This window comes from Biomphalaria glabrata, chromosome 4 (assembly GCF_947242115.1).
Source record: "Biomphalaria glabrata chromosome 4, xgBioGlab47.1, whole genome shotgun sequence".
Classification (NCBI taxonomy): Eukaryota; Metazoa; Mollusca; class Gastropoda; family Planorbidae; genus Biomphalaria; species Biomphalaria glabrata.
The window spans coordinates 15,431,654-15,455,842 of record NC_074714.1 but is presented as its reverse complement, the minus strand read 5'-3'; the positions used below and the strand labels follow the sequence as shown (position 1 = coordinate 15,455,842).

Here is a 24,189-nt window from a genome sequence, read left to right as displayed (position 1 = left end):
GTTTGGAAACATCCAGAACTTGGAGAGTCAATGTGGGTACAAATAAAAAACTTTGGCCATTACAAAGAGTTATTACATAAAATATACGGAACACCAATTAAGGGACTCACAATTAACATCAGTGTTGTTGATTTAATACATCGCATCTGGTAAACATTGAGCATTATTCTGTAAACATTGAGCATTATTTTGTAAACATTGAGTACTATTTGTAAACATTGAACTAGAACTAAGACTTCATTTTTTTTAAACTCTATTTGTAAACAAACTTTGGAATTTGATTACTACATTGTAACCAACAATTTTTTTCACATTCTTTTGTCAACAAGAATAACATTTTTGTACTCAACAATGTAAACAAACATTGAATTTTTTCCAAACTTATTCAGTACCTAGCTTAATTTTTTCCATGCAATGTAAACATTATTTTTTCTCATTGTATTGAGAACAACTTTGACAAATTTTTTTTCTACAGCTATTGTAAACAAGATTGCAATTTTTTTACTATGTCATTTATCACAATTATATAACTTAGTCACATTTTTCAATACTATTGAAAAAGGAGATTGATTCATAATGTAACTTATTTATTCAATGTCAATTAGTGTAATTAAATATTGACATACACTTGTATTTTTTTGAAAACATTTTTGTCAAACTATTCTTATGGACTATATTTTTTGTAACAATCATTGATGTAAACAAGAAGATTGTTGTACAAACTTTTTGATATTTCAAGTACGGAAAGAGACACTTGATATTATTTTTTAAATTGGACTTGCATTTTTTTTCACAACAGATTAAAATAAATACAACTAAACCATTATGATGTTATGCTTGTATGTATATGCTTGAAAAAATTAGTGTAAACTCAAAGATTGTATCACAACTGACACATTTTCTCAGTTGAATCTTTTTTGACAAAAGAGTTTTTTTTAACTTTGTACTCAATAATTATTTGATAAACAATGTAACATTAAACTTTTGCCATTACTAGCTACAAATTATTTGAACTGTCATATGGAGAAATACTTAATTGAAACATAAGGTGCATGTAACAAGAACTATGAAGGATACTTATTACTTTGATTTGATGTTCATACTTTTGAGCAAATATTTTGATACTTGAATTATACATATTTACTTGTGTAATATTAATGCACAACAATTTTTTATGGAGATGTCAAACCTCATATTGAAGTAAACAGATACATTGAATTTGTAACAATGATCATTAAACAATTTGATGTTGAATTTTGACACATATTTTGAATTTTTCTATACTTATCACTTACATATTGAGACTTACTTGTAACATTTTCTACATGATTTGTACATATTGTACTATTGGTGTTAAAAAAAAACAACAGACTTCTAACATTTCTATAGTGTCAAAGATTTTTTATAAATAGATATTGTGAATAAAAACTTGTATTAATTTTTCACATTGTGACATAGGAGATTGTCATTGAAATTTCGTCACACTTTGCACATATTATTATGAAAAAGACTTGTAAATATTGAACACATTTGAACATTGATGTATATATTAGAACTACATGTAAAGAATTATTTGAGATGTAAAGTATTTGACTCAGAGAATTATTTGAATTGCCTTACAAGAATATGATGGATTAGAGAATTTTGCCCTTGTATGAATTTTTTTGATTCAACAAATATCTTGTGTAACACTGTCCTATTATATATTTTATTTGAAGTTTGTAGTTCTATTTGAACTCTGCAATTGTACATTTTATAGACCCCAAGAATTCCAATTGATCCTACTTATGATAATTATGTCGTCAAGCTGAAAAAAATTTCTTCAAAATTTTTTTCAAAAGGGGGGTGATAGGTAATGTCACCACCTCAAAGTTGGTGCCATAGAGTAGAAACCCTAATTCTATATTGTGTATGTTAATTCCATATTGTGAATCTTATTCACAACCCATGTTGCACTAAGGTGAACACTTTTGACTTTAGGTGAACCAGAGAGTTAAAGGCAGGCAGTCCACATAGAGATCTTGTAGCAAGCACTTGTATTGAGTCACTTAAGATATAAGCAGTAGAGTTAGATGTTTAAAGTAGTTGGTTATAGAATAAGTACTAAGTTGTGATATTCGTATATTACTGTTGGATTAATACTGACCATTCCTGGGTCGAATTGTATGGTGTATTCACTATGTGGTGTTATATTAAACTTATTGTGTCTGCTACACCCAGCGTCATTTCATTATTCTGTGATTTGTAACAAGAACCCAATGTCACCACCACGCCTACATTGATAACCACAGCCACATTCATAACATATAAAATAACACGGTGACAAGTATTATTTAGATAATTTAAACTGTTTTGTATAACTGAATTTTTTTGTTCTAGAGATAGTGTTAGAGAGGCATCAGGTTCCCAATTCATCCAGCAAGGTGGTCTGTTGAAGCGCCGTGAGCTCCTCCAAGTGTTTTCCTTCGTTCTCAGCTTGTGTCGTCTTCAACGTATTTTTCTTCTCGTAGTAAGAAGAGTCCATGTCAGTGTTATGGAATTGGATATTCCGATAATTAAATATTTTCTTGGAATCTGAGTGCACTATTTATACTAGTTAAGAAAAAGTTGCTCAAATTAAGTCTAATAAAGAAGGAGACAGCTATGTCCAATACAATTATGCAAGGAATGTTTGAGGTTCATTTAGCTCACGTATTTGAGATCATCTTTGTGTTCAGTAAGAAGCCTTACCGACAACTTTTTAGTTTTTGTCACAAAAAGTAGTCAACACAACGATGTTAAACACTTGAGAGATTATTGACCATTCAAAAAGAATCACTTCAGCAGAGACGTATTGAAATGTCTTCTTCAAAAAGTTTTTAATCGATATTTTTGCAGAAGCCACAAAATTGGTATACACTTTAAAGATCCTTATTAGTAGATAATACGAAGTCTTTATTTTACACGATTTTAAAATATTGATAGCGACATTTTCTTGGGTTAACAGTCAAAATTTGATTGATAATTACAATAAACAGACACCTTTTAAAATTTTACCCGTGTAAAATTATTTGCCTTGTTTCACCCCCTTAGCATTGCCCCCCCCCCCTTTATGTGGTGCCCGGCCCCACCACAGATTGAAGAGAGCTGCAGTAGTTCATGCGAGTTTGTAAATGGGCTTGTTGTCTTCAGTTTTGAAACGCGTCCCTATTGGGTGTCACCCGCACCTCCCTAGTGACGCCATTGAGTACTCTTTTCTCATATACAGACAACACAACAGAAACATACACATAAATAGAACAGACACAACAAAAAGAATTCATTCAGCGACTACACACAGGCACCTATCTATCTATCTATCTATCTATCTATCTATCTATCTATCTATCTATCTAATTCTCTCTCTGTCTCCCTGCCTCTCTCTCTCTCTCTGCCTCTCTCTTTGTCATTTTTTTACTCCTCTGATCACGGTTTAATTTCTCTTCATATGTGAGTGACATTGTAGCTAGTTGACCAACGACTCAATTTAATCTCGTTTTTGATCGATCAATCTCTAGGCCGAGTTGAACAGTCCTTTCTTTATTTCTTTTTGAAGGCCTTTTATACGTTTTTTTTTTTAAACAATCCCACTTTCTTTAAGAATTAAACTTGTCGGCTTATTATCATGCTCCACAAAAGTAAAGATCCGTTCTCTCTTCCTGGTAGATTCTGAATTCACAGTCTACTTGTAGTTTCTTCAGCTCTCCCTTTTCATGTACAAAGGTTAAAGGTCATGATACAAGTTTATAAGAGAAACAGTTTGTCGGCCCTGACGTAGGTAGAGATACATATTTCAGACTTTTTTGTTAAAACTCTTTCTCTCCTTATTAACGATGCTAATGTTAATTCGACCTTATTTAATTAAAGTAATATTTGATTTAATTTTTTTTTTATTTTTATGTCATATAGAAAGCATGTATTCACCTAAAATTCTATACCAAAAGAAGCGTTTTCTGATTACAAACAAAATTGTTTTTGAAGATGTGAAGAGTAGAATTCACTTTTGTGTGTTAAATGTGATATTGCTTAAAAGAAGCGATAGAATGTTATATTAAACAATTCTGTCAGAAAGTGGACAAAAACTACGGAGATATGGAGTTAAAGGGGTTTGTGCAGACGAGTCGGCGGGCAGAATGGAAAAACGTTATGGGCCGGATCGTATTTTGTCAGGCTCAATAAATAATTGCACACAGTTTTAACTTGATACGAGAACGGGAAAGTGGAGAAAAACATGTTCTTTTAACCAGACAGACAGACAGACAGAGTAAGTTGATACAAGCTTTGTTCAAAGCTGTTTGAAGAAGGCGATCAAGTCTAAGTGAACATCATGCTTCTTCTGATTTTGTATAATATTGTTATAACTCTGAAATGAGCACCGCCATCCAGGCTAGTGTTAGAAGGTGCGCACTATGATAGACTAGACCTAAAAGTATGCCAACATTAGAAAGGAGAACGATTTCCGCCCAAGGAGAGAGCCAATATGGAGAAACCGTGCTAAGAGAAAATGTAGTCTTGTGTACCTGTGATTTCGTGTAAATAAACGTCTATGTCTCGTTGAGTTGCCTCACTTAAGTTATTACAATATAAACTTTGTCACATGTAAATTATGAGTGAGTCTAGTGTGAATGTACACTTTGGTTTCTTATAGCTATAATGTTTTTTGTAATGCATAAATTGTAAGACTAATTTCCATTCGGACAATAAAGATTATTATTATTATTATTTTTATTATTATTACTATTATTATTATTAATATAATATAATATAATATAATATAATATAATATATTGATCTAAATTTTATTAATATTGAGAATTTAAATACCTGTTAAAAGGCTTGCACTATATTGTACAGTATTTTTTGCACTTTATGTAACAAACAATAACAGATATCACGGACTATAAGTATAAACAACGTAATAAAACAAAAAGTGATTAAAATTAATTTTGATTTGCACATTGGCAACCTTATTTTTGAAGTGGTAAATAGGTTTCTAATAATTATAACTTCGTATAGCCTACAAGAAAGATAAATTACCGAAGTATGTCTAAATGTAGCGGTAAAACCAACGCGTGTGTGTCCTCCTACTATAGTAATAACACGATGCAGGCTGCGCGAATCTCGTTTTAATAACTAAACTTATAGTTCTCCACACGCTGCAAAACTAAAAGAAAACATGTTTAGAGTATTGTATTTTTTTAGCATCCCCCAAAAGGGCAAAAGCCGCTATTAGTTTTTTTGTGGTCTGTGAACCCGTCCATCATATTGACATTCCAAAAACTGTCAAAAATATTGAAAATTTGATATCATAGAAAGAAAACTGATTTGGAAACCACTGCGCAGTTCATCTAATGTATTGGTCTAGTCATCTGAACACTCCAACATAACAATGAGAACGAAGAAGAAGAAGAAGAATGATATCATGAGATTTTATCATCAAACTGGTACATTTTGTGAAAACAAATTGCTTGCATATTTCATTTTAAAACTTAATCGGCTTATTTCACAAAAACCCGATCTTTACCCTTTTCGGAGGCCGATTAAAATACTTAGTTAATTATCTAAGTTGGTAATATTTAATTAAACACTTTCTTCTAATATGTCGATCCGTCTCTAAAATTGAAATATTAATAAACACATTTATTTGAAAGGGAGATGATAGTGCATACATTTAGCACTTTCTGTCCACTTCTCCTTCTTTCTGCAGCAAATTGTATGGTGATTATTTCAACTTATTCTTTCTTTGTTAGGTTAAAGAAATAATTGTGCACAATGTCAGCTTTATCCGAGTTTGGATGTGTGTATAAACGTGTAATAACCTTTTACCAGACAGACAAACAGACGGAGTGACTTTATATAAGCTTTGTAAAATGGTAATTCTGCAATAGACTCTTCCATCTTGTGCTTTGTATGTGGCCTGCTTTTCAAAGCGATGTTAGTACTTAATAACTATTGTCTAGTTTATTGGAAATGAGATTGTGCTCAGCTTTGGCAACCATGTAGTTGCTATATAGTTCACTCTTGATGCTTTCATTTAAACCTATTCGCATTCAATCAAAACATTAAATAAATAAAAGTTGAATATCTTAAAGGTATAATTACGTTTATTTCATTTTTTACACAAACAAAAATAGACAAATATGTCGCATGTGTATTTTTTTCGTGTAAAAAATATATACAAGAACAGTGAATAATAGAAAATTAGATACAACAATATAATTGTTTTTTTGTTATCTATTTATTTAATTTAATAAATTAAAATTAATTACAACTTGAAAAAGTCATTTAAATTTACAGCTTTATCACTTTTAAGCGTAGAATTCATTTATGTATGTAAATGTAGTACGATGAAGAAAAAAAAGTGATGGAATGTTACAATATTTCTTATCCTCCAGATGAATTGTTTCTATTCTAAAACAATTGTTTAAGTTTAATCAGGCAGGCAGATATCAACAGCAGAATTGGTACACAGATCGTTGAGACAGTTGAGCTGCTGTTCCTGTATTCTGCACAACAACAAAAAAAAACGCTATTATAATAGATCGCTAATACCAAATAAGAGATATTGAGAATGCTTGGAGAATACATTACTAATATTATCTTATAAAATAGAGACGTTACTTCAAAAAAGAAGATGATTACGTCCTACGCGTCATGCATCTAGTCATTCATGTTAACCAATGACTTAAATTCTGCCAAGTCACTGGTTTTCCTGGCTAGCTCAGGCAACCCATTCCATGCTCTAATAGCACTAGGGAAGAAGGAGTATTTGTACAAATTTGTCCTAGCATATGGAACGAGGAATGACTCTTTTATGTAAGTGGGAAATATCTTTTGCATAGAGTGATTCAACTTTAGGCAAAGTGTGGGGTGTCGAATAAAGGTTATTCATTAAATAAATGAATTTCTCGGATTAATATGTCCTACTTGATTTAGCACCTTGCAATAAATAGGTAGCTTTCAAGGGAGGTAAAGGAGCAGCTGCTCTAAAAATTTATTTTGTGAAATGGAATGTTTGACGTCTCGTTATATTAAATTTATCCTGTATGGGGATGAACGTATGCCGAATGCAAACTTTTTCGTCGAGCTGAAAGGTGGTGGACGTAACAGAGGTGCCCTACGGAATCGCTTTAAAGACCAGCTTAGGCGTCAACTTGCTTTAACTGTCATGGACGAGAACGCCTGGCAGCCGGCGGCTTTAGAACGAGACCGCTAAGAATCCATGAGAAAGGCCGCGTGATGCGTGATACGCATTAGAGAACAAAAGAAAATACGCTGTCAAGGATAGATATAGACGGCGAAAATAAAATCAACATCGACTACCGGTGGACAATAATTATGCATGCGCTGTATATGGTAAAATATGTAGGTAGCAGCTGGAGCTGCGTAGCAAAGGAAAATACTGCAGTGCTCATTAATCTTCGGACTCAAAGACAAAGATTGTTATTTAATTAGTTTCGATCGAAATAAATAAATATATTTATTATTTCATCTAAAGCACACTATTCAATGGATTATCTTTTACAAACAAGAAGGTGGAATGTGATTTTAGGTCAGTCATAATCGGATACTTATGCCGCTATACTGGGAATAGTAATGAAAACAAATCTTAGTACTAATTTTCAATGTTCACTTGTTGATAGTTGTAGCTAAATACACACTATGTGTCTTTCTAGGTTCTATTGTCTTCTTCTATGCATGTTTTCTATAAGTTTGTTTGATTTTTTTTATATTTTTTAAGGGGAAGGTCGAATGATAAATGTGATCTTTTGTTAGTAAGTGCTAAATAATAGTGTACCAACTCTTTCTTAAAGTTTGCTCTCACTAGCATATATATATAAAAACAAAGCTTGCATCAAATGCCAGAAGATTGAAGAGAGTATGATTTTTTTTTCCCTATCAGGCGACAGTCATAGGTGCTTACTACAAGATCAGTCATCCACCTACATCTGCCATTTATATGTGATTGGATGTTATATTTCCTGTCGTCAGTAATAGTCTATAATTATGTCCAACCATAATACTTACTATAGTACAGATCCGTTGTTGAAAAAGCTGTAGATAATATAAACAATAGTTAAGTGAACAAATGAAATAAAACAGATCCAAGTCTAAAAACTGAATAATAAAGTAATTTGCTTAATGGCGAAACAATTATATATATATATATATATATATATATATATATATATATATATATATATGTGTGTGTGTGTGTATGTGGTGTGTGTGTGTGTGTTTTAGTGTCAAACAATAGACATTCTAAAGTCCCAGAGAACTGGCAAAAAGAAGAGACTGTAAAGTTTTCAAAAAGAGAATTACTCTCTCTTCCCCAGGGTAAAGTTATCAGCATTTTTCTGTTGAGACGGCTGGTGCAATGACTGATTCAGCCTCGGTGTGCGCTTCCTTGTATTTAGCTAATGACTAAGCAACCTTATAAAAATCAATCCCTTTTCTGGCAGCTTTAGGAAGTTCGTAAGTTTCTTTGCTTGGTTATTTCGTTTAGCCCTGATGTTTTCAAGGTATTCCTTCGGTTACAGCTGGATGTTTTGTTTCCAAGTGTCTCTTCAATTTGCTTGGAACAGCGCCTCATTCGACAGAGATGAATTGCAGATCAGAAAGAATGGCAATAGAGTATCTTCAGGTCCCGAAGATATGAAACCATATCCGATGCAATCTTCTTTGTACCTTCGTTTGGCTCCTTGCTTTTCATTTAACATTTTCGCAGTTTCATTCTTGCTAATGTATTTCTCCATGGATAACAATGAATAACGCTTATTAGTTTGTTATTATTAGCATACACCTAATAAGTTTAAATGAAACACATCATTTATTATTATCGCTACCAATTCAAAAACTGCTGAGCGTCATTATAATAATATATTTAAAGTGGAACATTCACCTGAATAGCAAACACCCCTTTCCGTCAAAACGTAGCGCACCGAAGGGAGATGGGGGATACAATTACTGGTTGTTGCACGTGAGGACGTTATTGCAAGGTAGAATAAAAACCTAATCGTAGGCAGATCTGTGTAACGCTGCATGTAGCGGCACACAGTTTGAGAAACACTGGCCTAGACAGAGAGACAACTAAAATGGGCATCTGTAAAGACTTGGATCAATTTAAAATAGTACGAGTGGGATATAAGGCAAAGGGTGACCCCGTCAAGTCAAAGCTTGAACAGTAGAACACGTTTACATACCTTGGAAGCATCAAAGCAAAAGATGGGAATATCTTCCATGAAGCAGTATGCCGAACAGGAAAGGCAAGGAGCATTTTTCAAAGACTGTAGCTAATCGGGTCTCAAACAAAGAAATCCTATGCCAAACTTGGACTCGACCACTTAATGAGGCTCTGACCGAGAGTCGTATCAGGTTTGCGGGTGATGCCGTACGACAGAATGAATAACGCACACCAAGAGTTGCAATCACATGGAGGCCAATACGGGAAAAGCGCAAACAGGGACGCCCTCATATAACTTGGTGCTACATTTTCATGGAGGACCTCGGAGCAGTGGACATCAGATGAAAAGAGACTTCAGACATTGCCAGTGACAGCTAATAGTTTAATACAGTTGGGCGACTTTTTTTTTTGAGAGTCTTAAGTTTGTTTTAGGGCTACAATACATACACTACGGTCTACGGTCTACGTTAGTACCCAAAGAACATATATGCCAAGTTTTATCAAGATTGGTCAAACGGTTTTGATTTCTATTCTGCACATAAATACATTCATACGTACGTACGCCTTACTTTCTACTTTATAGCATAGATATATATAATTAAAATTAAAAACATTCTAACATATATAGAAAAGATACTTACAACAAGAGAAACCATACAAATTTAAGTACTGGTTCATCAGATCAAGTATTTGCTTTTCAGACACGGATCCACCATTACAGCCAGAGCCAAACAGACAATGCACAAACGTCTCTATATCGCTGATAGCGGAGAAGTATTACATATGAAGTATTAGGGTAAAGTTAGTTGTATTTATGAAATATTAAGAGAAATGTCAAATAGGTAAAATAAATAAAAAAATATAAATCTAATAATATTTTAAAAAAATGATGTAAAAAAAAATAAATAAAAGAACATCACTTAATAAGATTTATTAAGATTTTTACTAAACAAGGTTACAAAAAACAGTTTGTGTGGAAACACAAACTCAAAATCGGCCCCCGAAAAGGTCCACCCAGGCAGACTTCAATATTTTCAGGAAGAACATCCGAATGAAATTATATCAAAGACAAATGAGAGATAAGAATGGAGAAAGAAGGTTAACAGATCTTGTGTAGTGCCCCAACGGTCCCGCAGATCAAAGGATAGGTGAAATTGAATGTTAAGTTAGATGTGAACCTGGCCTACATAGTTCCCCTTTCAGACCTTGTGGTCTATAGGGCAGATGATGTAAAGTTCATCTGTTTTTGTGGCCTACGGTTAACGAGGGTGTCATGTAGCCAGCACAACAACCAACCGTCTTTACTTTTCCAGAACTAATGTCAGGTACCCATTAGAGCAGAGCGGACTCAAAGATTCCAAAGTTGAAAATCCCAGTCTTCACCAGGATTCGAACCCGGGACCCCCGTTTCGGAAGCCAAGCGCTTTACCGCTCAGCCACCGCGCCTTCCCTGGCCTAACTGATGTCTTATAATTGATCTAATTGTTTTGAAAAAACTCAATCTCTTATTCGAATCATTTTAAAAAAAAAATATAAAACATCCCGCAATTAAGAAAGTTTAGGAGAATAAAGTTTATTAGATTACTATTCGTTTTAAATTAGGTCTTACTTATAATGCATACTAATTAGCTTTTTCTCTTTAAAAATCTGCTTGCATAACTGATTTTAAAAATTAGATATTTCGCTTTCAGAAAAAAAAGTAGCCGTTGCATCAGAACTTTGAATGATCTAAAATATTGTGATGTCGGATTTTCATTATCTTTTGTAGTTTACGAGATCTAAACGGGACGGACGGACAGACATTTCGCACAAAACTAATAGCGTCTTTTCCCCTTTTGGGGATAGAACCTCTCTCAACGGCTGGCCCGTCCATTCTTTTTGTTGTCCTCTCATCGTTTTTTCTACTTTTTCCTGGTCTTTTCGAGCCCTGAAGACCTTGTAGTTTGTAAGTATGTTCATATAGTTTTAGTTGGTGTTCTTTTTTACAATAGTTAGCAGGTCATCGTGGAGTCCAATCACTGTAGTAATCCTGTCTCTAATATCTTTGTTTGTGATGAGAGATTTTTTTTTTTTAATGTGATACCTAGGATCCTTTTGTAGCATCTTATTTCCATTGCTATGATCCTCCAGACTCACTATGAATGTTAAATGAATAGCCTAAATACTAGTGAGTTTTTCGACCTACTTTGAGGTAAAATAATAAAAGAAGTAATAAAGTAACGAACATTTTTTTAAAAATGATACGCCGTGTGTCAATAACTTCATGTATCCGAACTCAAATTTCATTTACATTTGTCAATGCATGATACTTCAAACAGACTATTCGTTGGGACCTTCTTTCTTCATTCGATTAAGCAAAATTAACGCAAAGTTAGTTGCCAACTGTTAGTACTGAACACTTCAAAACAGGATTAGTGTCACCCGGTCCGGCTGACACCCTCGCTTCCTCGCAACGCAAGAAATGTATCAACCAGCTTTGTTGTGTCGATGCTATGATAATATAAATAGTAGATATACTATAATACTATAAGATACAACGAGCAAAAATTAAAAAAAAGAAGAGAGTAACATACTTGCAGATGAGTGTCTGAGATGTAATGTGTGACGCGATACTTTGAACATAGGTGTTATAACAAGACGTGTAGCAGTCTGAAATAAAGTTAATATTGTCAATTCTAGTAAACAAAACAATTGTCTATTTTTTTTATTTATTTTAAAAAAGGATTAACCGGAAAGGTAAAATGGTATGCACTATTTCAATAAATGAGGGTATAATTAATAGATTTGACATTTGATTTTCATAGGTAAACGTGTGTATTGTAATTTAGAGCAAAAGTGGAATTTTTTTCAGGTATACTGATGTATTATCTTTTAAAAAGCTTCCAATGGCATAGCTCCAGACAACTCCTGGCGGTATGTTAAGACACTAATCCTGGCGGAACTATTATCACTTACAAAGAAGGAAGGGGCATATAGCCAGATACTGGCGCTTCAACCAGGAAGGTTCGGACAGGAGGTAGCCTTGCTACCCATCTGGCACTTCTACCAGTAATGTTCGGACAGGAAATAGCCTCGTAAGCAATCTCTCTTGTGTTTATGCTAAAACATAGAAAAGGCTTCAGGAGTTTACCCTGAAGAAAAATCAGGAGATGATGACCCTTAGGCAGCTTGCAGTATATAGTGCTACATCCTGACAGACTTGACACACCAAAAACGGAATCTGGTTTGCGCCCTTGTTTTCCACATATAGACTTAGTGGAGAGGTAGCAACTGCGTGAGGGCGACATCGTTCCGAACATAACGCTTTCTTCTCGTTTTATTTGTTCTACGAGAACTGTTCTTACGACCGAAGGAGACGAACAAACATTATATTGGGCTAGTAACATTATTTTAAATTAAGAGATTTATCACGCGTGTACAAATAAAGCCAACCGTTGTATGTTATATATATAGCAAGGTGGAATTTCATTCTTCTAGAATCGTTGGTTTTCATTATATTTTTTTTTCATTACTGAAAGAACAAAGATCAATCATGTAGCTATATTTCTAAACGAAAAGAAAATTGTATAGAAAACATCCGCGTTATTGTGAAAACAAGGTTCACATTGATGAAATGTATGTGCTTACCGAATGACATGTGAATGCAACAAGCATAGCTGAACTAGACTAGAGTTATATTTAGATGTCATTCTTGAAACTAATATTTTCAAGTTTAAAAGGATCTACTTATGCCACATAATAAAATGTATCAAGGTAGATAAAACAATAACAACTTGTTTGCATTTCCATAACAAAATATCGTCGTAAAGAATCATATAAGAGCTAAAAATATATCACAAATTAAATTAGAAATAAACAAAACTACAAAATACAATGAAAGTGTGTGGAAACACAAACTCAGAATCGGCCTTTGAAGTGTCCCACTTAGGAATGCCAAAAGGATGTTTTCATAATGTACGTATCGAAAGTGTTGCCTATATCATTGTGACTATGTTGCATAAAACGTAGAGTCTTTTAAAAAGAACAATAGCCCAAGCATGGACTCGACTTAAAATTTAATATCTGATAGGCATAGGTTATAATATTGTTTCAAATACCTGCGTTGGCCGAGACTACAAAAAGCACCATCACAAAAAGTGTTTTAGTATCCATGTTTGACAATATGGCTTCTGTTATTTCTCTTTTTGGTAATCTGTTAGAAGAATACTTTTGTTTTAATGTAGGTTCTTTAGACTTATTATTTTAGCTTGCAGTTCTACTGTTTACAGCTTAGTCATTTCTATTAACTTGTAATGTTATATTGCTTCTTTTGGTTACTATTTTAAGCTGCTGATTGATAAGATTAGTCTGTACAAATTATTATATTAAACAAAAGTTTTAACTTAAACAGAACATTTATAACAATCTGTTCTCATACCTTTTTTTTTAAAATCAAAGACTGGTCGTTAACATCCTTGCCTCAGCCTGCGCGCCAAATGTTAACAAAACTGAAAATACTTTTGTTTTTATAGTGAGGCTGCACCGCGTTGATTTCGAGGAATCCACACTAACACTCATATATCAATAAGCGGTTCTAAAACTTTTCATTCGTTAACGCATTTTATTTCCCACAAAAATGATTTAATATTTACTTTGCATAAACAAAAAGAAATAAGATGTTTATTTTTATATTAATTTTGTTTGTATGGAAATTTTAACAATATATTTCGACCGCACTCTATTTATAGAGTTGACATATAAAAGACTGATTCATGTAACAATGAAGCTAAAGGTTTGAAAGCTTTTGTAAGAAGAGAAAGTGTTCTGTATTTATTAAAGATAAAAATACTTATTCTCACGAGTTCAATTTTGTATTTGTGTCGGAATATTCTAGACACATTGGAATTTTAGATTTTAGTAGCCGTGAACTTTGACCTATACTAATATTTATTTCAGCAAAGTACAAACTACATCTAATAAAATGTTTAAGATACACTTAGCTTGCCATTACATTGAACATTTTTTTTTGGGTTAAATTATATGTATAGAGGGTTGTCACGAGGATCCGAAATCCAAAGCTAAATCAGATATATCAATCCCGAAAGGTAAACATTGAGTTTGTTTGTTTGTATGGTAGAATATTAAATTTGAATAATGTTGCTGTATATCTTTACAATGATCAAACAGAACATACAGGCAGGGTCGTTCTTAGGCCCCTGCAACCTATGCAGCCGCAGAGGGACCCGAATAGGGGCGTAGCTAGGAATTTTATCATAATTAAAAGTTTATCTTTATGACTTGCATTTATTACAGTTTTTATTGCGTATTCACCTTGTTCATGTGCATATTTATGTGACACTTTGAAAAGTATGGTGAAACATTTAGGAAGATATTAATTTATTAAATAAGGCCAACAACATTGATACACATTTGTAAATACGTCAAGGTTTGTGGGAAGGTTGCTTTCCTGTAGGAGTGTTTGTAAGAGCACAATGAATGTCATCTTCAGCATCAACCTATTTCTTTATTTAGACTTGATAACTAACAGGCTGGAAACCCTTCTCCGCTAAGATATAAACATTTTGTTAGAAATGGATGAAGAAGGCGAAACACAATCTCAAAATGGGATATGGCTGCAAGCACGTGATCCAGAATTGGGTAACTGACATTGAAAAGCAATCATTTTTTTAGCTGCATCGCTTTTGATGAGCTCAATAAGCTCTTTCTGTCTCCGGAACATCTTCCACTTTGACTTCTAGAAAGTGTAAACAGCATGTCATGTAGTTTGGTGAAATTTCATGCGCCCGCTTGTCAAATGTTCTTTGACATTGTAGTCGGTCAGTCAGATTCAATGCATTTTTTCCTCATAGAAAGCAGATAAAGTTGGCATTATAGAAGTTTCATTTTCATCCAGTTTGTTTTACAAATTTGAAGTTTCATTTGAACTAACGGATCTTTTTAGACACATCAAGGCATAATGTAAATGAATCCCTGCATTGAGACATTCAATTATTCAAGGTGACAAAGATGTCTATCAGGTCGGCTATTTTCTGTGTTTTTCTTTCTACTAAAAAAACAAAAAACATCTTCAATAAGATAAAAAACAACAACAAATAGAACCTTACCTGTCGACAAGCACGTCACATCAGTGTGAAATAGCAGAACATGTTGAATCCATCCAACTCAGGAGAAAGAAGTAGCTATCGACTACCTTCAACAAGTGAGGTTACACTCACAAACTAAAATAGCTACCTTTATCCTCTAGCCAAATAGCCGTCTTCTTAAATATGTCACCTTCATTTTTTTTAATCCAATTTATGTATGATGGTCGTTTCATAATTTATCCAAATGGTTATGAACACAATGATGTCCCTTTGTTTTCTTATATCAAATTTAAATGTATACCAGCTATGGTGCAAAGATGCTTGTTACAAACGACAGAAATCCGATAATAAATAGATAAATCCCCAAATTTCCGATTGTCGTATGCGACTCTTGATAAATGGTAATTTGATCTCCAAAGGGGTGCGGCCCACAGTTTAAGAACCCCTGATCTGATTTACAGGTTTGATTGATTTCTATAGCAGTTTACCCGCGTTCTAGAATAGTCTCTCCCTGATGCTTATAAAAATGAGAACATTGGGTGTGACAAAAAACAAAACGAGTAATGTTCTACGCATCAAGACATTGTTTACATAAACACTTTGCAGTGTGTACCACCTTTCACCAATCATTGAAGTTTTTCATAGATGGCAGAAAAGTTATAAATAGCTTTTTTTTTATTTGGTGTATCTGGTGTATAAAACTAATGTGAGTGTTATTTACCTTATGTTTTATGTCTGGATCATACACGATACGTGTTAACACACTGAAGACTCGAATTGTTTAACCTCTTTCGTTTATAGTAGAAAATAATAAAAATGAGGAATCAGTAGACGTTCACATAAGACTTATATAGAGACGTATCTGCAATTTGTAAGCAAATACAAAGTACTTTTGTTACAAGGGGAAGTTTGAGTGTCAAAATAGACTGCACCCACAAATGGCTTTCTATAAATTGTTCCAGTTATAAATTATGTTTACGAGGTCTCGTGGAGATACATTGTCTGCATGCTAACATAACGTAAGCGGATTTGGAGAAAGGCCATATATCTATTCTAATACACTCCATGTATACACTGAGGTAACACAGCGCTAAATATACTTTCTTAAAGTTGACTTCTTTCCAATCCAGTTCAATAAAATAAAAAAAAAAAAGAAATATAAATCACTTGCACAATTTTAACGTAAATAAAATATTGAAAGTTGAAATACAACAGAGTAAAGATACTCACACACTTGGTTTGCCGATGACAGTTTTTGGTGCCATTTACTGTTCTGACGATTGTATGATTATAAGTGTAATTTCAATACAATGTTTATTTCACTTTATGTACATTAAATGGCACAAACAGTATCGCTAGCTGGGAAAATATAAAACGATTAAAACCCAATGAAGAAATATATCTATATTCTTTTTCTCTTCTTTCTTTTCATGAACTGTTTCTAGTTTCAAGAGGTTCACTTAAAAATTAACAAAACAGAAATATTTGGGTGTCTGGTGGCAAGTTGTGTCTTCTTCTGGCGGCTGCTTATTATGACGGTCACTCCATCCGCTGTCCGTTAAGCAGTGGTTGGTGCTACAGTGTACGTTGATAAGGAATTACTATCACACAGAATGATGAGAAGGTAGACAATTAGGAATCACCTAAAAGCTTGAGAAGGGATTCTTATATGCCTTAAATCAATTAGATGCAGGCATTAGCATCAATCCAAATAAGAAATTTTAGCTCATCAAGCATACAAATTTAAAGCATTGATCACGAATTTAAAAAAAAAAAATCAAGGGAGATAACTAAAATAAGAGTGATAAAGTAGAGTAAAGGGCGATATTAGTCATTTATTGAATATCATTGCGTTGATATGTGATAAATTACAGGGAAATACCTCCTTCCTTCTCCAAAGTTAACAGAAAACATAAACAAAGGATAACTGGACACGTTATCTCGCAAACTTTGAACACTTTGATTATGGTTTTCATTTCATTCTATTGTGTTCACATTTACAAAAATACTTCAAGACTTACGAATAACATTTTCAATTATTTCTTTCTTATTGCTTAGTGTTTTTAAGTCATTGAAACTCCCAAGCTGAGGATATACCTTATTATGGAAAATGTGTAAACAAAAAAAAATAAAAGAGGCAATGGATGCTGTCGTAGTGTGCATGATGCTGCGTTGAATGCATGAGTTAGTCTATACTCTATTCCACAGTTTCCGAACCTAATTCGACTTGCGGGACATTTTAATTTCTAACCCTCGAGTCGCGGTACACATCAACAACAGAGTACAAAAATGAAATAAAATTGACTTCAAACTATTTTATTAGAAACCCGTGAATATCTAGTACTTACATTAATTAATTGAATATTTGAAGATTATCCCTTTTTTTACGCCTCAGAAAATGGCTTCATTTCTCAACTTAAAATGTGAGCCACATTGTAGCTATCTTTACAACTGACTCATTTTTCTTGTCTCTTTTTTGTAAATAATCCCATCTATCCTCCAATATATAGGCGTAGTTTAACAATCTTTCATTCAAGTCTCAAACCAAGAATGCAGCCAAATTTTTTATAATGCCGTTTTTATGTCCTTGTTTTTTTAACCAGCTACACTTTCTTTATAAAACGAACATGTTGGCGTATCATCATGTTCCACAAAAAGATAAAGATCCGTTCAATTTTCCTGGTAGATTCTACAATGTCCAATGTCATAAAAGTACAAATGTTAAAGGTCATCGTGCAAACCCATCAGAGAAAAAGTGAAGCCCTTATCAAAGGAAAAAATACATTTTTCAATTTATTTTTCTTTTGAGTGAGGATTTTCTACACTTTGTACCGACGTTTCGGCGAGCCGGATCTGGCTCGCGGGCCGTATTTTGGACATCACCTCTCTGTTCAGTCTAATGTTTCAATTCTCAGCAAGTCTGTATTTAACATTCACTAGTACTTTCTAACCACTTGTACAAACAGATAAGCAAAGTATCAGTAGAGAAGGTTAAATGAACTTATTTAGTAATACAGAACTGTCATCCCTGTTACAAATACAAATCACGTAAGTTGTTACTAATAAGTGACGTACAATAGTTGCTGCCTCATTTTGTTCAATTTATTCCATTACATTATTGTTCTATCACATCATTCATCACATCACTGTATAATGGTATAAATAGTTAACAGAAGAGAACATCATCATCAATAAGCCCTACTACACACCAACTGGGCACGTCTTAGTTTGTTGGTTGATGAATAAGTTGTAGACATTTAAACTGTCGCGGGTAAAAGTTACGTTTAGATATCAACCCTACTTTTCATACAAAGGGCTATATTTAGTAACTGTAAATTACTCTATTTCTTTCCCTTAGCTAAATTGAAAGAAAGACTTAGATTGAAACGTTGGATAATTCGTTGTTGACAGCAACTATTATGGTTTAATTTATTCTTCATCAATATTCTCAAGTGAACAAACAAGTGTTGGATTAGTTATGTCTAACAAAATAGAGAAGGTCAGCTTAGACAAAGAGACCTGAAGGGAAAGAACGAAACTAAAAGCCAGGAGGTTTTTCTCCCTAACATCGAAATTGAAACGAATTTTTAAATATTTTTAATGGTACTTAAAAAAAAATTAACCTACTTGTCCATCCATGCGTTTTACATCACGTGATCCTTTGTGATACATTTGTACAGTATCTTGGCAACCTTTGAGGCTAGTTAATCTTTATAGACTAATTCTAGACATTTAAACATGATTAGGTTTGCATTAAAATGTTGAATTCGTCTGGACTAGATTTAACACGGCTAGGTTCATGACGGCTAGACTCATGACGGCTGTGTACCGAAGTAAACTTGACTACGCTCAGTAATCAGCGCTCTGCTTTGAAATAGTTTCTTTGAAAGAAACTTCAAAAAGTGTTTATAAAGAACACATTGACTAGGAACACGTGTGCGAGATGGCCTATTGTCGATGCATTCGATTTGCTTTAGAAATGTGCTTCATTTCACACTTGTCAAATGTTATTAGTTTCTCTCTTTCATTCTTGTACTTAGAGGCCTGCACGTCCACTGCCCCTCCCGCTACGTTAGCTTTCTCTGCATGTCATAGTTACACCCAATACATCAACCTATTTGTACATTAATACTGTTGGCACAAAGTTTACTTAGGGCCTGATTTGTCACTAAATACTCTGAAGCTATTGGACTATATTCTTCCTCTTTCTCGTATTCGTTGTTATGTTCAGAAGCGTATCTAGGGTGGGGGAGGGATGGGGAGAATTTGAAAATTCTAGACTAATTAGACTAATTCGGAAGCAGATTTTTTATATTATGCAAGTGGTGTGTAAATGAGTAATTAAACTGTACATTCAGACTGTGACAGGTGGGGAAATGTGACGTGTGTTTGGCACGTTTTATGTCTAGGGGATGATTATTTTTGAAAGCAATCACACCCCCACTTATCAGCATATGAATCGGGAGCAGACACGCAACGAGACAAAGCAATGAAAGATAGATACAAAAGTTAAAATAAAGAATATTTATTTACATAAATATACATATAAGAATAAAAAGGGGGAGGGTTTGCATCTATCTCTAGTATATTCTATGTTTAATCATCACTCTTGCACCTAATAAGAGAGTATGTCACTTTGTCCTCTGACTTAGCTGGTTGTCCTGTTGATGTCGCAGCTGGCTGTGTCCTGGCTTGAGGTTCTGCAGCTGGAGGTGGCGCTCTAGCGGATAGAGGGACGCCGGTGATATAGTTCTTGTGGAGTCTCAATCCCCAAAATCTAATATCTGTAGTGGGCACAGTAGGGCGGGTGGCCGGCTACCGTGGGCACAAGGTTACTGCGGGCAGAGCTGATCTGCCGTGGGCAGCGTAGTTGACAGGATATGTCCAGTGAGTTGCAGAGGGTTGGCGTAGCTATGACGTCTCGCACAGACCTGAGTCCATAGGGACGTCGCACCTAATAAGATGACAGGTGGGCTGTCAAATAGGCGGGCAATGCCGATAGCGCCAAGTGGTAGAGTTGAGTAGATCTCAGTGGGCAAGTGCAGTGCTGAATAGCACTAAGCACAAATGCAGGTAAATAGATCGTTGATCCAATGAATAAATAGGCAGGTCAGTGAGCTAGGGCAGTGCTGAATAGCACTAAGCACAAAGATAGTAGGTGATTCTTGATATCAACTAAATAGGCAATAGGTGATTCTTGGTAGCAACTAGGCAAGTGCAGCGCTGATTAGCACTAAGCACCTAGATAGGCCAGTAGGCAAATAGGCAGGTGAGTGGTCCGATAAATAGGCAATAGGCAGACACCTGAGGGAGGCAGCGGATAAATAAAGACAAGTTAGGACATGTCTCTCATACATCTTATCGATGCCCTCGACTGAGGTGCATTCGTCAGATTGGTAAAATTGCTTTAGAGCACAAGGGGGAGGTGATGACAAATGGGATTTGGAAAATAGATGGATGATAGTAGCAATATCAAAATGTACATAAAAGGGGAAATAATAACATAAAATGTACATAGAAGGGGAAATAATAATCTCAAATGAACAACACAGGTGGATAGAGAAAGAAAAGGGGGGGGTTGAATTGGGCGGTGGTCAGCGACCCAGATGATTGTTTACATATGACCGTGGGTCGAGAACAATGGAGCGCGCTTGAATGGTGTGTCCGTTCAAGCGGCGCAACTCTCATTAGAGTAAAATGAGTAAAGGGGAGATAATTCAATACAGGGGAGATAACTCATATCTCTTTTCTAGACGCAGTATTAGTGCGCTAGTAAAATTATCAAGGCGGTCAACCGAGATAAAGGAAATAAAATAAGATATACAAATATATACATGGTTGCATCAACGATCAATTGAGCAACGTAGCATTGATAGATTAATGCAATTCATAAATACATACAAAGGACATGTTTATGTTCTCTACTTACGCCAGTGAGAAATACACAATGCACTAATTAAATATAAATGAAATAAGCAAAATACACATGATAAAATCCAATGGAAATATACACAGAGTAATTAAGATGGAACTTGTGATTAAGTTCGGCTTACCACCAGGTATTCCTCTAGGAGAGAGAATAAGTGATATAGTCCAGACTCGATAGCTCAGCTCGAATGAGAAATGAAAGAGGGTCTGATTTCATTTGGGTCTACTTTATATATGCCTGGAAAGTGCGGGCGGACACAGGAAATGCCCTAGGCTAAGTTTTATCTTACACGTGGGTGGATTTGACTCGAGGTGGGAGCCGCACCTTGGAATATCACGCGGTGTGTTGACCAGGGTAATCTCTTAGATCAAAGAGAGACGTGAGAGAAGGGGGGGGGGGAGAAGGATTAGCTTGCATTCAAACCAAGGTGGTTTCAACCGCGACCGTCCTTCAGACATCCGGCGGGCAAGACAAAAGAGATTGGGTGTTTACCTTTCCCCGATCAAGGGCAGATAAATGAAAGGACGCGCCTTCGCTATCTCCAATGTGGTCAACTAAGTCTAGCCTGGAGGAGAAAAGGTGGTGCGGGTGGAGAACTTAGGGGTAGGATGGGGAAATAATTAAAATAAAATAAATAAATAGTGAAAAATAATAATTAATGCTGTGATAAATTTGAGTGACTCTGACAGCGAGTTTTTGACTTGTCACATACGCCGCCGCCAAGATGGATCTATCGCAGAAAGATCCATAAAGTGCGAGCAGACTGATGTCACTCTAACTTTAAGATCAGTTGTTATCACAGCATTAGAAAAAAAATCTGGAAAAATAAAGGGGTAGCCATGCCAGGAGGAGAGTCCGTCCAAGTTTTTCCGCGCTCTTACTTCCCGTCCCTGAGTACGGAGTCACCTGGGTGAAACCTTTGGGGTTGCTTGGGAGAGTAGATTGGGCGATTGGATGAGTAGCTTCTTCTTCCTGGGGCGGATTGGTGAGCGTGATTGGGGCTTAGGCGGGGTGCCCAAGGCACGTGTGCTCGTTGGAGCTTATCTCCGAAGCCGCTGTGAGGCGCTTCTCCCCGAGAGTAAGTAGTCAGCTTACCTCGGTATCGTCTGACACGGTCAATGTCAGGGAAGAATGGCCTGATAAAGAATGTGGAGTTCTGCCGGAGAACGTCCCCACGAGTGCGATAATCTGGCTTACATCGTGGCTTCCTGACACGGTCAATGCCAGGGGAAGATTGATATTGAATGGTGGCTGAGGAGCCACGAAGAGAAATGTTTTCACGAGCGCGAGGGTTCGGCTTACCTCGTGACTTCCTGACACTATCAATGCCAGGGGAAGGTTGATTTTGAATGATGGCTGAGGAGCCATGGAGAGGATCGAGTCCACGAGAGCAAGGGTTCATCTTATCTCGGGGCATTCTGACACTATCAATGTCAGAGGAATGTTGCCTTATTTTGGCTGAGTAGCCTGGGTCACGTAGACCCTCACGAGCGCGGGTATACGACTTAACCCGTGACTTCCTAGCAGTATCAATGCCAGGGCGGAGTGGTTTGAGCTTCGCTGATGAGTCGGGACTAGGCGTGTTAGCGTGGCGACCAGGGCTTCCAACCAGCTGGTTGCTGCCACGTTTCTGCTTCGTCGATCTACCGACGGGCAGAGAGAAGTATGGCTTATGGACTACTCCAAGAGGGACATATTTGGAGCCTAGAATGAAATCATACACTGGCGTGTCCATGACGGCGGCGTCAATGGTGCCATGTACGTATCTGCACTCCACGTGCACCCTCGCGACAGGTAGAACCTGCGGGGGAGTGCCACGGTCTATGGACTGGATTGTCACTGTTTCACCAGTGAGATCCGATGGGTCAATCAGCGTCTTATTGATAACCGCGCCGAACGAACAGCCTGAGTCGTATAGGCCCAAAACTTCGACACCGTTGGCCAGAATGTTCTCTACTCCCGGAGGAGAAGAGATGGGGTGAGGTAGCATTGGTGGGAGTTCTGGTTGGCCGAGATCAATGGCAGTGGGTTGAGGAACCACGGCCATCGTGGAGACGAAGTATGTGTCCTCCTCCGGTTGGTCAGAAGGATCGATCGCGGAGGGTTGAAAGACTGGCGTCACCGTAGATAGGGTCCGTGGGGCCTGCTGCTGCCGTTGTGGAGAGGGTCTACTGTCACGCGCGCTATGACGTAAGTCACGCTGAGAGTAGTTGGGCTGGTTATAGCGAGACTGATGGTTGGGGCGGTTATTGTAGTTATGAGGGGTTGATTGCCGGCCTGGTGCCTGGTTGTGCTGGGGGGTTTTAGGAGCAAGGTTGGATTGAGCAGGAGAAGTGGGTTTGTCTGTTTGCTGGTCTGTCGCGGTTGCTTTACCTTTTAAGTCCTTACGGGCGTTCAAGTACCGGTCAGCGGCGGAAGATGAGCGTATAGTCAATAAAGTTATATGAATCTGGAAGTTAGGTTATAGTCAATAAAGTTATATGAATCTGGAAGTTAGGTTATAGTCAATAAAGTTATATGAATCTGGAAGTTAGGTTATAGTCAATAAAGTTATATGAAGCTGGAAGTTAGGTTATAGTCAATAAAGTTATAAGAAGCAGGAAGTTAGGTTATAGTCAATAAAGTTATAAGAAGCAGGAAGTTGAGTTGTCAAGTTCTTTGCAGCGTTTTTTATGTGTTTGTCTACTAGTACATTTAGCCAGAAGAAGACAGATACGTAACAAATATTTATAATTAAATTGTTCATTCAGACACTTAATCAATAGAAGAGGCTTCTTTATTGAGGCTTAGAAGGGAGATTGGCACTTACAGAGCAATTTGAAGTTCTAGATCTCAATTTTGTTATATTTCTAGATATAAATTATATTTATTCTAGATGTATGTATATACAGACAGCCACCATTCAGGAATATTCTTTGTATTCTAAGCTAGATCTCCAAAGAAGAAAAAAACTACTTCATTTTTATTAGGAAATA

The 24,189-nt window shown here is 35.8% G+C and overlaps 1 protein-coding gene across 2 annotated transcripts; it reads right to left on the bottom strand.

Annotated features, from left to right (window-relative positions):
* Window positions 1–6,100: 6,100 nt before the first annotated feature.
* Window positions 6,101–16,158, bottom strand: LOC106058857 (uncharacterized). Of its 2 annotated transcripts, none has more exons than XM_013216368.2 (6): window positions 16,007–16,158; window positions 13,300–13,394; window positions 11,776–11,851; window positions 9,844–9,962; window positions 8,047–8,073; window positions 6,101–6,524 (listed from the first exon to the last, which is right to left on the bottom strand). In XM_013216368.2, exons 2-6 carry the CDS (start codon window positions 13,352–13,354, stop codon window positions 6,430–6,432), a joined length of 372 nt encoding a protein of 123 aa, XP_013071822.2. In that variant the 5' UTR covers window positions 13,355–13,394; window positions 16,007–16,158; the 3' UTR covers window positions 6,101–6,429. The 2 variants fall into 2 exon arrangements, with proteins under 2 accessions (XP_013071822.2, XP_055882798.1); XM_056026823.1 differs by lacking the exon at window positions 16,007–16,158 and adding an exon at window positions 13,620–13,760.
* Window positions 16,159–24,189: the final 8,031 nt, after the last annotated feature.

What these genes read in the sequence shown, in the direction of transcription:
- LOC106058857 (XM_013216368.2), bottom strand. Translation starts at nt 13,354, where the DNA reads ATGGATACTAAAACACTTTTTGTGATGGTGCTTTTTGTAGTCTCGGCC. An exon ending in TTTGTATGGTTTCTCTTGTT is followed by an intron (nt 8,074 to 9,843) that starts GTAAGTATCTTT and finishes TATTATCTACAG; the next exon opens with CTTTTTCAACAACGGATCTG. An exon ending in AACAACGGATCTGTACTATA is followed by an intron (nt 6,525 to 8,046) that starts GTAAGTATTATG and finishes GTTGTTGTGCAG; the next exon opens with AATACAGGAACAGCAGCTCA.